The 17,029-nt window shown below is 32.2% G+C and overlaps 1 protein-coding gene across 1 annotated transcript in view; it reads right to left on the minus strand.

The window, feature by feature from the left end:
• Window positions 1-14,696, minus strand: part of LOC146999140 (uncharacterized) — a 29,204-nt gene extending 14,508 nt beyond the window's left edge. The window contains exons 1-2 of the mRNA XM_085817585.1: window positions 13,526-14,696; window positions 6,118-6,226 (exon numbers count right to left, since the gene is read on the minus strand). Of these exons, the coding sequence (XP_085673711.1) occupies window positions 6,131-6,226; window positions 13,526-14,581 (1,152 nt within the window). The 5' untranslated portion in view covers window positions 14,582-14,696 and the 3' untranslated portion in view covers window positions 6,118-6,130. The remainder of the gene's footprint in view (window positions 1-6,117; window positions 6,227-13,525) is intronic.
• Between the last annotated feature and the right edge of the window lie 2,333 nt (window positions 14,697-17,029).

Raw genomic sequence — 17,029 nt, forward strand, 5'->3', positions numbered from 1 at the left:
ATATTTTCTACCAGACGTTTTTTAACCGCGTTGTTTTAAACTGCGATGTTTTCTTTTTTGCTTTCTTTCCGCCCATGATGTTTGTGCATCGACTTTTTTTCTTGCGTTGTTTTCTCTGCGATGTTTTTGGTATACTCCGACAGAAGCGGAGGAAAAGAAGATATATACGAGTTTATTTTAAGAGTATATGAATGAATAATAAATACTACGAGTTTGTTATAAAAAATATATAATTTCGAAGACTCTATTTGAGAAATAATGAGTCTAAATTGGGCCCTTTCTCTGTAGTATCAAGCTCTCAAAGGAATATATTGAACCTTAGCCGTAGCACACGCAAAAAGATGATTTTCTTAATTTGCAACTGGGATAGCTTGTGTCAAGAAGATGGGATTTCGAGGAAGAGCCTTTTAAATGTATGTAAGAGAATAACTAAGCATCTATTACAAGCTACTCAATACGCAGCTTTAGATCGCTTGAGATCGAGTAACTGGACAGCGCTGACCACGATAATGAACTATTATCGCTTCCTCTTCATTTGGCTTTTAATTGCCTTAGGAATAGCCGTGGTTTTAAGTTAACTGCAGAGATTGTCAGCTAATCGGACATTGATTGAATGTAGTTCGAATTCTTATGATTTTAAAAGTGAAATATTTTAATTTTAAAAAAATATATAAATATGATTTTCAACAAACCTAAAGCAGAACGGTAATTTGTATACTAGCAATAACGGTGACATTTGTATACTAGCAATAACATAGTACAAATAGTATGTAGTATTAGCATTAAAAGTTTGAAGCTAAATTTCTCGTATCACATTCTTGAACTGAAATTTCTGTTTTACGTACCTTTTCCCATTTATATAAGCTTACTATATTAAAACTAATTATGGCCTATCCCCTTGCGCTATAGTATGATGTAACTGGTAGCTTGTTTGGATAGCTCAATATACCCGTGGTTAGATTCCCGGAAAGCGCATAAGTGCTTTCTTACGTTTCTCGTTCCAAAATATTCTAAATCACTCTAGAGTGGCATCCGACTAAATGAGGTGAATGATTACCTGGACCATCGCCATTATCTGGATTTGATCAACTGGGTTTCTTTCCTCTCTCCACTGTTTCCTTTAAGTGCGGAAGAATATAAGGCATTATTATTAGTCGTGTGTGCTAACGTGGAAACTGCATACGTGCGTGCTAACTGGGCATTAATCGGAAGAACCGTGATTTGAATCCCAACAAGGAAATACGCTTCCAGCTTCAAGTAAGACCTAATGACTAATGATTCTATATTTTTAGGGTAGAAACCCCAAGAAATTTTCAAACTAATTTATTTCAGTGTTAACAAAGCATAGGAATATACTATATGACAATCAAAACTACATTTAAAAAAATTAAAAGTTTAATGCACATTCTGCAGCAGGTTTATTGTGGTGTTATAAATAATATCAAGGATTTTAAATGAAATTAACCACCAAGACCCTGAAAAATATTTATTTTATCCGAAAATATCTGTAATTAATAAAAACATTTCTAAGGTTAATTTTTATTAACACATTTTTGTTTATGTTAAATTCTGACCGATATTTCTATTGTTTCGTCTACTCCACCAGGATATGTCAATGAGAGCATTTTTAAATGGATGTAAGAAGAATCTAAGATAGGGAGAAAACTGGCAATTCCAGTACGCCGAAAAAAACCTTCTCTGTTGGTATCTGACGTAAGAGATATTTCTACTAGTTGATAAATCTTCTCTTTACTTTGAATATTGAATTACTGATCCGGAAATTAATTAAGCTGTATATTATGATTTAAACGCGTGAATTGTAAATCATAACATACTGTGTTATTCCGGCTAGAAGAGGAAGTATATTTACGTTAGTCAATTTAGTTCTGTACTTCAAGCTGAAGTCAACAATAAAATTTTAATGGATTTTATTTCCGTTGTATTCATTTAGCTTTTTAATATTGTTAGTTAAAGCCGGGACAAAAATTCTCCTGGCAGGCTATATTAGCTACACTTAGCTAGGTAACGTTATTTTAATATGGCACAGCACACAAAGACTGCCTGCGCAAGGGCTGTGATGCCCTCGTATAGGATTTCCTAAGGATAACTGGCTCGTATTCACGTCGCACACGGGTATAAACCATGAAAATCAACCATCCTGCTATCCCGTTTGCCTGAGTTCGAACCCGAATTTCCAGTATTCAGCGTCCTTAACCACCCAGGCCTTAGTGGGAAGAAATGCTGTAAGAAGATTTACGTTGATTATATTAGATTGGAATATGGTAAAACACTTGAGGACCCTTTTCCTTAGCACAGTAATACCTTTTTCGAAAATTTCCTAATAGACAATGGTTTGTATTCGCGTTATACACTTAGGGAAAACCACGAAATCGATCATGTAACCGGCTCCTTCCTTTGGGGGCTTCCTCCAGTTTAATAATTTCCTTACCGCGTATTTGCAGGGTAATAGGAAGTACGTCCGGCTGGCAGTCGAGAGGTCCGGAGTTTGAACCCTGGTAAGGGTACTGCTGATTATTTATGTTTCTTGGTTAAAAAAAAATTCTAAATGGCTCTACAAGTGGCGCCCGAACTAAAATGTAGTATAATAATTGTACTAAAATGTAGTAAATAATTAGTTGCTTTATAATTATGGAAGGATGGATGGGCCTAGTAAGGAACTTTCTTCTTACAACATGCCTTCGTGGAAGTAGGTTTGGCTGGAATCGAAAGGTACGGCGTTTGAATTTCGACTATAGCATTGCTGATTTTTCTTGTTTCCTAATGCGAAACAAATTTAACTTTGAAAAGTGGGGAAAACACTTAATTTATAGATGGTTCCACACTTAAACGGAACGAATCAGGTAATCTGCAGATTAACTAGGTAAAGTACACATTAAAGGCTTTCGAGCTTTAACGATAACATTACAAATTTGAATTTTGGTGGAAGCCGAATGTAGAAGTAACAGCACAAGAAAAAGAACAAATTAATGCATTAATTTAAACATAAAAAACAAACATTTTGAAATATTTGTTTTCTTGTAATAAGTATCGTAAGTAATATCCTTACCTTTCTCTGTAGCGTAACAACATCTGCTGCGTGTCATTGTCATTGATGAGATCATCGAAACTAATATTAGAGACAAAGGCGCTGTTGGCCTGTTGAATGAGCGCATCGGCAAAGGACTGATTAACATGTCGCATTATTGGGGTAGGCTTGATTAGCTCTTGGGAAATGTTTGTAGAGACAACTCCGTTCTCGTCCTGTGAATGGCAGTGATGAAGTAGGAAGCAAAAATAAATGACAGCGAACACCAGCGAATATAAAATTCTCAACAGCATCTTGTTTGATTATCCCTCGGAAACTCATTTGTAATATTTACAGCATCAATTTTGCGAAGTATTCGCATTCCCAGTGCAGTTTCATTTTGGAATGGTGCAAAAAGCAATAGCGAAACGTTTTCTGGATTAACCCGAAAGACCGCTTAAAGGATTGCGAGTTGTAGAACCTGCAAAATACGACGCCACTATCGCTTGGAGAGATTAATCACATGTATGACGTCATAATGGAAGTTAATCAGGAGATGCCCTAAAGGTCAAATGTAACCCAAGTGCCAACTTCGTATATCAATTTTTCATCAAGACGTACTTGTAATTGAACACAAAGAAGCACATTTAACACTTTGTTTACGTGCTTTCCGTACGCTGTTTCATTTAATAAGCTCCCGAAGGAATGACCTTTTTGGTTATGTAAAATTCTTTTTTTCGCTCATTCAAAAACTTAAAACATTCTTCTTTTCGATGATGATTTCAAGGTCCCGAAATTGCGAACGGTTTGCAATGTTTAACCAGTTTGAATTAATGTAATTGGAATAAAACACCATAAGTTTCTAAGCAGAATACGCATTCGAAGGGGCGTGCAACTTCGACACTTTTATGCCACAATTAGGGGTATCATCATGAACCGATTTACAAAATTACAGCCCCCGAGTAAAATTTGTTTTTTTCAGGAACCTCTGATTTTTTCAACCTAGTAGATATCACTGATGCATGTTTAATTATACGTAAAGTATATTTTATCTAAAGTATTTCGTGCAATAACTTTATAATTATACATTTTACATTTAAACTTACTTAATTATAAACATACATTTAATCTTTTCCGATGTCTTGTTTCTATGTTTTCAGTTTAATATGTGTTGTACAAAATATAAGCTTACGCGTTTTAGCAATAAAACACACTAAAATTAGGCAATAAAACACACTAAAAAAAAAAAAAAAAAACTCTCTAGATTTCGAAGGTGATCAGACACAAGTAAGTCTTTTTCAGGAGAAAAACCATTTTGGAGAACTACCTTAATTTGACTTTTATTTTGAATAAAACCTTATCGATTTCGAGGGCGGTCAGAAATAATATCCTCTTCTTCAGGAGCGAAAATATTTTTGCTGAATTATTACAGTTACTCAGCTGCATAATTGCGAGTAAGGAGTGTAATCTGGTATTACAGTTTGACCTTTTTAAAGTAAAATTGCTTACAGGACAAATCACAGCTTTTAGTATTAGCAAGTAGTGATAAAAAGTCACTGTCTGCATCAAAAAGCTTGGGTAAATTGCAGTTTGTAAACATGCAAATTATAGGAAACAAGTTATCATCAGCTCGTATATTTTTAGTACTTTGTACGTTGATCATAATCATATCAAATAAAAATAAATTTAAAATGCGAATTGCGGAAGTGTACGACATTTTAGAAAACTGTAAGATTGCTTAAAAATTCAAATTTAAATCATTTTTCACAGAAGCCCATATAAGCCACTCTTGTCATACTTATAAGGATGCCAAGGTGCGATGGTAATTTATACGTAGACATTTATCCAAAAAATTCGGAAGCGTTTTACGATGAGTTGCGGCCATGTTGGTGTGGCCTATATAAACCTAACTCTTTTATAGAGTAGAAGTTTGGAGTCGATTGCTAAGATGGAATTTTTTTCTAATGAGAACAGCATTTGCTTTGTTGAAAACATTATTAGCAAGTATGAAATTAATTTAATTATAAAAAAAAAACTGCAAGGTTTCAGATGTTAACGGTCGGCCAAAAGGGTTTGTTTGTTAAGGTTTCTAATGATCTCGCTGAGATCGCAGTCTAGTCTGCTGTTACGCTGCCTGCTGTAACTTTTTTTTGTATTTTTAGCCTCATTTTCTTTAAGCAACATTTCGCACTTACTCCTATCCAATTCAACACCAAATTATAAAAATTTTAAAAACAACATAGCTGTGTACGTTTAGAATTGCCGGTGTAACTTTTAAGTGTTCCCATATATTTTTCTGGTAATTTTTCAGCTTTTATCAGTTATTCTTCACATCAATGTTCAGTTTTCTTAATAAGATGGCATTAAAAAACTTTATTTTGTCTTTTTATTGTTAACGTTTTGTAGGTGTTTACTTTATTTATTAAATAGCATGTTCTACGTATTTAAACCATAAAATTGAATTCAACAGCAATATTGCAAAATAATTTAAAAGAGCATATCTTTAAAATTTGCGCTATGCAGTCTTGCGAGCTGGAGATAAAATTGTTTTCTTCCATAGTGTTACAACTGATCACTTGCAAATCGTTGAGTTAGTTAATAAAAAAATTCTTCAAAGTTTTACAAAATATGAAATCGATAATAAAACAAATTTCAAATTCAAATTAGGGCTTCCACATGCCCATATTCTTTGGATGATTACGATATTAAAATTTTGATGGCTCTAGGTACTGTCGTTTTAGCATAATGCAAGAAACATGCATACATTTATGCAGATCTAATTATTTAATTTCTTTAAACATAATAAAGAGCGATAATATTTGGTGGTAACAGTCTGAAAAATTATACGCCGTTTATAGTGTTTCGATGCAAAAGCCGTTTCGAGAATAATAAATCATTCGGGACTAACGTCCTTTTTTGGGGTAATAATCATGTTCGACTTATATGCCGAAAATAAGGTATTTATCTTTGCTTCAGATATTTTCCTAATTGGCTTTATTTACCAAGTGTAAAGTTTGAATTGTCCTTTCAAACGTTATGCATTTCGGATGTTCGGGTTAGATTTAGCACTCAAATACTCTTAAAATTCTTACCATTTATCTGAGGCTATTTCATAATCTTGGATAGTTGTTCTAAGACTACGGATGAAGATGGCCTTGCTGTTGGATCAACCACTGTACATTTCCTCATAGCTTGGCGTAACTACAAGATGAAAAAAAAAAAAAAAAAAAAAGTATTACGAAACTGAAAAAAATTAACAGGTCATTTCACGTACATAGACCAGCTGTAAGAAAAAATGATTAAATTTGAGTTTCCATTACAAATAAATTCCTTTTCATGAAAAATATCATTATAAGCAAACCAAAAAGTTAATTTTAACTACGGTCTATGTACATAGTGTTCACAGCAATCCTTATCTGGCTATTATACTCGCAACCATTGTTCTTACAGGGGTAAAGTGCAGAATCGTCCACTTATTTAGCGCGTTATGTTTGGCGCTTTTTGTAAGAGTAAGAAGAATTGGATTTTTGTCAATTTCCTTTGACTTTTTAAGTAATAATGAATCGATGTGTACATGGAAAGAGTCAAGGAAGGGCACAATGCCGAATTTGTGCAATTATCTTTTTTTTTTTTTTTTTTTTTTTTAAGTAGGTCGATGTGTACATGAATACCGAATGTGTGCAAGTCTTAAAACCGCGCCAAGCAGTAGGTGGTTCTGCACTTTTCTCCTTACAGAGTTACTTCCAACTTCAAAAATATTTTAAATGAGGAAAATACGAGTATTTTGGCATTTCTAATTTAAAAGAAAGCATGGATTACTATTTTTCCTTTATTTCTTACTAAAAAGGTTCTTCCGGTATACGTCCAAGGATCTGGAACCGTTTAATGAGGTACCGTTGTATAAACAAAATCGTTTTTTTAAAAAAATGAAACTGCCAAAAGATGACTATTTCCATCATTTGAAAAATTTTTGTTTTTCGGAAATGTATTTCTCCGGCCAACGGTTAAAGAAATAAAGGTCGTGTGAGAACATTTCTGGACACTGTGTTAAGTACATAGGAGAATTACTGCTATTCTACAATCCTTGTACACCTAAATAATTCTCTAATATAATTACAAAAGAATAAACTTAATATTATATTTATGCAAATAACGTTAAAAATTTAAATCTTATTTAATCAATATTATAAAACGTACTAGTGTCTTTTTTATTACCTATTTTAAGAAACATATTTCTAGAACTAACGAGAATATATTGTTTTGTGAATATAACTGTTAAAAATAAGTGAAATGAGATAAAACGTAGCAGTAAAAATTTGTTTAATTGCGTACGCAACAAAATTTAAAATGCAATAAAACTGTGTTTAATTTTCACTGTATATGATAGAATGAAAGTTGTTCACATACTGTATTTACTCCAAAATACAACATCGACAGGTATGAGACAGTCCTTACAATTTAGGATAAATTTTAAGAAATAAAGGAGTACTTGAGTATTTATTTTATCTCGCACTAATGCTCACCTATGTGATTTATTTTGTATTTAAGTTGTCATTTTTTGTCGTATGATAATTAAACGTCTCTCTCTTCGTCTGCAAGTTCATCTAACAAAATAGCCTTCCGTAAGTTACGATAAATATAGAAATAAAGAGATCTTTTCGAGTAATTAAGGTACTTTACGTTGTAAGGTTATTATTATTATTATTTTAACTAACCAGTTATGATTAACTTATCATAACTTCTCCGTTTCCTCGTGAGAACGTCAAATCAGTTAGAGAGTATTTAAGCTGAGATTTTCAGATCATAAGCTAGAGAGTGTTCCTGCCTCTCGTCTTGCAAACTCCGATAAGATTATAATTCGTCGGCTTTGCGTTATTGCAACCGACATTTAATGGTTACGCCGGTGAAAGTTCTGAGCCAACTTAGAATTTAAAACCAACTGCATAGTCTTTGACTACTAGGCTTAGTTTTAAATTTGAAATTGATAGTTATTTTAAATTTCATCGCCAAAAGTGTTTGTTATTTTGTTAGGCAGAAGAAGTGCATTTTATGTTCAAGTTCTGATTTAATAAAAAGGTTATTTTAACCTTCTCAAGTCTCTGTCGTTAGCTTCAGGCATAGCGATAATTCGATCCGAATTTGTTAGGAGTTTGATGTTAGTTTATGCTGCCAAAGAATAACGTCTTATAGAACGTCAAATATTATAGGATATTACAAGGGATGCCATTTCATTGCACAGCATTTAACTCACAATCCTTTATTACATTTTTGGCAGCGTATATATATATGTTTTCATAACAACAGAAACGACATTTTCTTTGTTTTTCTACAAATACAAGTAGATATGTTTGATTAAACTTACTTCTTATTTCATTTAAAATTAAATAACAAAATTAATTATGAATCTTAAAATAGTATTTTCAAACGTAATATCGGAAAACAAATGTTAAAAGTCATTGTTACTAGTCATTAATGGTTGTGTATGCAATAACATTTATACTGAATTGTAAATAATATTATTTAAAATTTATGTGCTTTATCTTGATGTCCTACAAACAGGATGTTAGTTTTTGCAAAATTCTAAAATATTAAAGACAAAGAAAAACAAAGAAAGACGCATCTAAAACTTACTTACGTACTTACACTAATCAATAGAATGATTTTTTTATATAATAGCTTTGATCAGTTTATAACAATTTTTATAAGCTACAACTAGGATATAACAGTTTTATATAAGCTATAACTAGCTATAACTCGATTCTGTAATGAATCGAATAATATACAGGGCTCCGCAGTTTTATGAATTTTTAATTGAATTTGTATCCTGTAACAGTAACGAAGGGACTGCTTGCTACCTTTATAAAAAAACATTCACTTCAACTGCATAAATTTCTTGGGAAACGTTACCGAGTTGTTCTGTTTATCAAAACGGTATTGGGAGTTTTGTTCTCAAACTGCACTATTATAAGTACGTCGGAATCACAGGCAAGAATTTGTATTAATTATAAAAGTGTTTGTGCTGTTGAGCAAAAACAACTCACATCATAACAGTTCCTGCATTGTTATGCAATTCAAGATTTTGCCAAAAGCTCGTGGGTATTGTCATTCATAAGTTTCCCACAGTCTTTCAGGTAGATGTCATCATGATTATGGAGTAGTTTCTAAACGTGGCTATATTCATCGATTTATTTTGTTTCTTGAATGCAGCCTAAACATAGAAGAAAATTGCCCCTAAATATGAGACCCCTGATTCTTAAAAAGGAGTCACAACTATTATGTGCTTTAAGTTAATATATACATCATATGCTTTTTCATACTAAACAAATGAGGGATTTAGAAATGTGATTTAAGCATGAGAAACTAAAAGTTTTGCTTCAGCCATAGTATAGTTCACCGTTAACTGCAACCAAATTTTTTAGTTTAAATTTCAGTAAGTTTTTCAATAACTTTGAAAGAAGATTCTTCGAGAAAAATATTTTGAAAAATCAGCAGCATTGTAATAAATTTTGGCTGCCGCTTCTGACTTATGATTCACTGCTTGATTCTTTATCAACTAATTTACTGTTTATTTACTTTTAAGTGCATATTCCTTTTTTTATTTCTTGACTTTTTTTACATTTCTTTGACTCCGGTTTAGTGCGATTCGAACTCTCTTTTCTTTGATGATATTGAAATCAATCATCTACAATTTACCTAAAACTTTACTACCTACTTTAAAAATCTAATCAATTTACTGTTTTCAATCCCTCCTCTTTCGTTTTGTTTGAGAATTTATTTTTTGCTTCGTTTAATTATTCAAATTTAATATGTTTATTCGATATCAACTTCTGCGAGGAAAAATTCCAGTGTTACGAACATTTAAAATATTATTTTCGGGTTTCAATGCATCACATCAAAATCTAATCTCATCAAAAACAAATATAACATTTTTTGTGGAACTTCGCAATTTTGCCTGAAGAATATACTTTCAGCTGTTTTCCACAGAGGTTAATGCTTAACCTTCTCAAGTTCGAGCCATAGACTAGGAACGGATCTTTTCTTGGCATCCTTTGCTTCACCTGCAGAAATTCAAGCTTCTTCAAGCTGATTAGATGAAATGTACAGAAGATTTTTGAATCAGTTGTGTGCACAAATTACTATTCTGTGGTTATTCTTTCAAATCACCTGACATCAAAATCAGTAGAGTAAAGAAACTTCTTCTTCCTTATCGCGTGCCTTCGTGATGTAATTGAAAGCACGTCTGACAGGATGACCGCGGATTCGGAGTTCGAATACTAGCTAAGGTATAGCTGATTTTTCGTGTTTCCGTCTCCGAGAGAAATTTAATGACTCAATAAGTTGCACCTAAACTAAAATATGTCGGATGATAATTCATCTCTCCCCTGTAGTTACTCACTGAGCCATCTCCTCCAAACTCTCCTTTTAAGCGAGAAAGAGATTGTAAGGGATTGTCTTCTTTCACACCGCATTGGTTCATTGTGTAATTGAATACACGTCTGGCTAGCAAATTCCTAGAAGGAATTCGAATCCTGAAGAATGCATCATTCATTTTTCATGTTTCCTGCTTCGGAAAACCTAATGACTCTATACCTTCTTGTTTTTCCTTCTTTCATAGCAAAGATCTATATTTAGGTGTTGTTAGGATTTATATCTGCCGTGAGGCAACAATGACATTTTTTCACATTCTTCTATGATTTGTATCTGCTGCGTGGCAGTCAATTCGTATCGGGTAATTGGAAGAAAAGCTTAGCTAATTTCTTGTTAAGATAGCCCTTTCTACAGGATTAACACGCTTGGAATTATTGATGCATCTGCATTCTGATCTTGTCAGTAACTTACGAATAGAGCAGCAAGAGTCTTTCACAAATAAGGAATAAGAACAATTAAAAACACAAACACAGAGCTTACAATCAGAACAATCCTGTTTATAATCACAATCATGAGAGAGGTTCAACATGATTATTAGCTGCAGTTGTATAACTTATAAGTTCCGTATTACACACAGTCCAGATTGTAATGCAGAGCACATTACAATAATAAATATAATGCGTTCAAAGTGGAAGAAAAAATTCTGATCCGTCTTGATTCATGAACAACTTCAAAAAATAACGAAGGAAAATAGCGCAATTCTTTGTAGAACATACAGATACAGAGGAGTACTTCAAGATAGAGACGCTTCAAAAGTTGCGCTCTTCAGAAACTGAAAACTTTCAAAAATCATGAAAATTCCAAAATAGACATTAATGGTAGTAGTTACAGTGATAACACCCTATCTGTTTAATATATTGCTTGAAATTTCACTTGAAAAATTCCATGCCATATGGTGCATTTTTTAAAGACAAATCCCCCCTTCCTTATGTTGTTAGCCGAAGCGTGTAAATGAAATTGTGTTGATTAGCGAAACCTATGTTAGTAATTCGTACGGGAGTATTCATCATATTTAGTATATGCAGTCTATCTTAAATTTTATGATATGATTGTTTAAAAAAGGAATTTTGCCACAGAAATAAGTTGACTGCTACAGAGTGAATTTGTGTCCTCTATCATCAAATAGTTGAATAAAAACAAAAGAACAAAATGAAATAGTCGATATTTGAGATAACATCAATACTGCCAACATATACTCAAAAATAGAATAATATACCAAAAATAGTATAGTTATAGATCAGAAGATGTTAGGAAAGAAATAAGCCGACATATTTTCTTTCTTATGTAACTGCTAAACAATAAAATGCTTTAAAACCTTTTCCTTCATTCCAACCCGTACCAAAACGTAATTTAAAGTACAAGAAAATCTCTCGTGACTGGCAGTCAGTTAACCGGTAATATCAAAATAGCGGCCCGTTTGAAGGTTTAAATTTAAATTAGAAATTTAGGCTTAAGAGATAACAGTCTGAAGACTTAAAAAATGTAGAAAACATTTGTATTGTGTTCCTGCTGCCTACGTAATAAGGCGTAGCCAGCCAACGAACTAAAGAATTATCCAGATTATATAGACGCATTACAGATTCCTTTTTCTGTGTTGATATGTGAACGTGTCCATGAACTTTGGAAACAATTCGCAATGAGAAGCGCTAAGTTTACTTGGTCTCTTGTTCAGAAAGATGTAATGAACTTTATTTTACATCGCCATTGGTGGAAACTTGGACTATGTTTATCGCCGTAGACGACGACACGAATGATGAAGATTCACTTAGTATTCAAACACATCTGGCGCCCGTGGCAGACATCTTGGATTCAGATACTTGTTACGAGAAATCTAGTATTAATGGTGCAATCTTGAATGAATGTAAACAATACTGTTCCCTTCACATTCTGTCAAAGTGACGACAAAATAATCAAATATATACCGGAAAAGGAGAAAAGAGTATGAGGAGGAAGAGACAAATGACGACCACTCGTTAGAAGATTATGTGGAAGAAACCTGCCGAAGGACTGCAGTTTTCGTGAGATTTGCCTAGAAATGTTGATGTATATTAGTGATGTTATGAAGTTTCATTGCATACACAGCGAATTTTTAAAACTATGGCGAACAGTCTTGTAATTAGGCAGACATCTGAAGTTATATGCCATCACACTTAGAAATTCGTAAATTTCATGATGTGATAATACACTATATGGTAATTTTCAAATGTTCAAATTTTATTTTTGGAAACATAAAATTAATGTGTATATTTTAATGTGTGTATTTTGATTTTTAACAATCTATGCGATATTAATTTAGAAGTCAAACAGCAAAAATCAGCGTTATATTTTAAAATTTTCACAGGACTAGTTTCGATGGATTTACAGAAGCATCATCCTCAGCTGCAAAAGCGCTTTTGCAGCTCAGCTTTTGCATTAGCGCTTTTGAAGCCGAGGTGATGGTTCTGTAAAACCATCGAAACTAGTCTTGTGAAAATTTGAAAATGTAACGCTGATTTTTGTTGTTTGACTTCTAAATTAATATTTGTTCGGCGTGTTATTGTGTGTTAATCTATGCGATTTTATTTATTTAGTTGGGATGTTCCTAAAAAACCTGATTCACAAAACATAATCAGGCAAATTCTAGAAATGTATGCTCAGTTAATTTGGTTAAAAAATCTCTTATTGAAATCGGCAAGGCTTCGTTGCTGCCGGTCAAGTTTAGATTCTAATATTGTTTGTACACTAAAGAAGTTGTACAAATCAGCTGACGTATTCACTACAGGCAATTGTAAAATTTCTACTGGATCTAAAATCTAGTAGCCTTGGATTGGACCGATTGGTTAAATGAGTATAATAAAAAAGCAATAATTTTAGTTTATTATTAAAATTATTAAATATTTTTATTAAGTTACACTAGTTGGAATAATTAAAATCATTATGTATATTACATTTTTCACAATAACTTCTTTAGACGGCTTGCGCAAGTAGCTAATTTATAAAATGAGGATAAGAATTACCAACTAGATAAAATTCGCTAAATTTTTGTCTTAACTGCAGTAACAGTACTCTCAGTAACAAATAATAATTACTTACCGCATCAAGTATTAGCTCATCTTCATCATAATTTTTGGGAAAATTAAAGAGAGGACAGACATCAGGTCTCGTTTGGTCGATATCTTTTTCCTCTTGTCTTTTAACTCCTACATTCCTCTCTTTCCATAGTTCTTTTAAGTGCCCAAATCCTGTGGCAAAATTGAACTTTTTTTGCTTCCCTATTATATTTTCGCTGTACCGTCGCCCGCTTCCTGTTGAATTCTGCCCCATTTTGAGAACTTCGTATTGAGGTTCGTTCATTTCAAGTTCTTCATTGCTTTTACGCATGCGCTCTTCGACGATGTCGCTCGGTCTCCGTGGTTCTACCAGGTTTTTACATCTTTGGTTAACAGAATGGAAAGCACTTTGCAGCCACTGGACGGAACCGGATCTTTGCCGACTTTTGCTTGGTGGCTGGCTCAGAATTTTTAGATCTTCTGTGGAACGACACTTTTCTTGCTTGTTTAAATCGATAAAAAGAAAGTTTTGCGAGTTCTGATTAGATGACGATTCTTGGTGATCGGACGTATCTTCTGAAGGCGAAATGTCTTCCTGTGAAACAGAGTGAAAATCTACGTGCGGTTGCAGAAGCTTCTCGTAACAGGAGAACTGATTTGAATGCGAGTTGTAATCTTCAAACACCTGATAACGTACTATTGCAGTTTCTTTATTTGTTTCTGGTGACGTAGTATCGATGTATGGAAGTGGCTTATCAACCCCTAAGGAGCCGCTATCAGAAGAAGTTAAGTGTATGTCCTCTGAGAAATCAATAAGTGAAACAGAAATTTTACTTCTGATATCCATTGTCGACACTTTGTATTCGAACTGTTTATGCCTAACGCCTTCTTCTTCAACTGTCTGTGTACTTGATAGGTTTGAAGTAAGAGCACTTCCCGTTCGGGAAGAAAATTTATCCTTTGATACACTGTTTGACAGTGAATAATGTAATGGTCTTCTCTGCGTACTTGAAGTGAGAGATTTATCATCAGCTGAACAGTCAGAATGATTTTCTTCCTCTTCTGGTATGCAATATATAGGACCTGAACTGAATGACATGTTGAAGGTAGATAGTCTGTCTCCTTTAAATACGCTAACACAAAAATCATAGAACCCCAAAAGAATATATCTTTTAGCGTCAGAACATTTCTTTTAATACGATCTTCGGTTTCTGCTGGAAGAGAAAGTATCATCAATTAATTCTCTGAAGAAGATTTGTGACATAGCCATGCCAGTAAAATATACTTTTTCCATAAACAAAATTGAATTAAATAATAATTTTAAGCCATATTCATACCAGTAAAATATGCTTTTTTCCACAAACGAATTAAATAATAATTTTAAGCTTTTTGTTTGGGAGTTACCTAAATTTAAATAAAATGGATTTTATTATTTTTCCACTGAATTTAAATTAAGATGTTTCTAATTTCATTTAATTTTATACATCAGGAAATTATAATTTTCTACCACCGAGCGTTATTAATTAATTACAATATGATCTTTGAGAAGATATAATAAGATAATAACACGAATTAATATCCTGAAAAATAATATCTTGAAATAAATATTCTGAATTAATATCCTGATTTCGATGCCAGTAAAATATTTTTTTTTCCCTGAGAAAGAAATATTGAATAAAATAATAATATTTAAACTTTTCATTACGAAGTTTTTATAGCGAATTCAAGTAAACCAGATTCATTATTTTATCCTTCAATTAAACTTAACTTTATTCTTCTGATAAGTATCATATTTTTCCATCGGTCGTTATTTCTTTTAATACCACCTTCGATTTCTGAAGGAAGATAAAAGAACGCAAATAAATTCTCTTAAAAAGATTTTATGGCATAGTTATGTCAATAAAATGCATTTCCTTTAGCAAATACAATCGAATAAAATGATAACTTTTTAAGTTTTTCATTAAGTTGTAAATTTAAATTTAGAAAGTTTCAAATTTAAATAAATTTGGGTTCTTAATTTTATCCGTCAGTTCAAGTTAAAACAGTTATAATGTTATCGTTAGTTTCTTTTTTAGGAAATTATCATTTGATGTCAACGAATGTTGTAACATTTCCTTTAATACAATCTTGTATTTTTGAAAGAAGAAAAAGTTCTTGAATTTATTATCTTAAAAAGGTTTTGTTATGTACTTATGTTAGTAAAATTAATTTTTTCAACGGAAAAAATTGAACAAAATAATAATTTTGTAGCTTTGCATGAAGTAGATTGCAGGTAAAAATAAAACTGGATTCTTTATTTTATTCCTTTAAGTTTTATTTATTAGGAAATTGTATATATTATTGAAGTATGGTTATATGCCGCCGAGAAAAATAATGAAAATTATACCTCAATTTTTTAGGAAAAGTCAATTTTTTTTTTGAAAAAAATACCATTTGAATATTTTTCCTACTTCAAAAAAACCACGTGAAAGTATTGCATATAGCTTAGGAGATCTTTTAATTTGATATACCAAAAGAACTTTCTCACAAATAATTTATTTAAAATCGTTACAAACAAATTATTACATTACAAAAGTACAAAACATTCGTTAAAAATAATTCGTTAGAAATAATTTTTGCTTTCGCAAAAAGCTCACAAGTTGGCTGTGTGCCAACAAATAAAGCTTGCCAATGTTTTATAGAACACCAATTTTATAAGATTTCTTTTTTGAAAAATTAAAATGATCAATAATTTTCATGACAGTCGACATAGAAATCTTTTTCACTTAATCCATTAACATCAAAAAACCTTTTTAAACCTTACCTTTTATTTTCAGTTATTTTCAAATAGAAACATTCAGTTTGCATATGGACCCTAAATATAATTTCCAAATTAAGATGAACTATCTCGGTCTTAGGTGGGTTTAAAAACAATTTGTTATTTTCCTTTTTATAATTAATGTCAAACTTACCTCAATATAAGTATAGGTACTGGTAGAAATATGTAGAGAGTTAATATTTCGTCATTTTCACAGTTGAAAAAAAATTGTTTTTCTAAATTAAAAAATATGAAAATTTGAATTTTTGCGTTGGAAGTATATGTCTACGACGAACAATTGCAGAAATAAATACCTGATAAGGATGTTTGTGTACACAGTGTATATTTCATCAAAAATATTAAAAGTATAATTATTCTGAATGCTGCTTTTGGGTAAGAAATAAGAAAGAAATATATTGGCCCAACGCGATTGTTGCAAATGTGCCGACTATTAAATGTAGCTTAACCAGATGCGAAAAGAAATCTTTTGCTTTAATAATTTTAATAACTTTTATTGCATTTATAAGTATTAAATTATTTTAGATAAAATACTGATATTAAGTTAATGAACAGAAAGTTATTGGGCAGTTTTAGCAACATTTGAAAATAGTTACAAGTTCGGGGGGGAATTATTCTTTGTGTTGTTCAAGCTGCCTCCCAGATAAGAAAGTGGTTAGTGACACTGAATGCCGTATCGAAGGGCCAGGGTTCGAATCTCGGAGGAGGCATGGATGTAAATTGTCTGACTTT

Source organism: Stegodyphus dumicola, chromosome 1, assembly GCF_044657685.1.
Source record: "Stegodyphus dumicola isolate Sdum_Otavi_A_Nest chromosome 1, ASM4465768v1".
NCBI classification, from domain to species: domain Eukaryota; kingdom Metazoa; phylum Arthropoda; class Arachnida; order Araneae; family Eresidae; genus Stegodyphus; species Stegodyphus dumicola.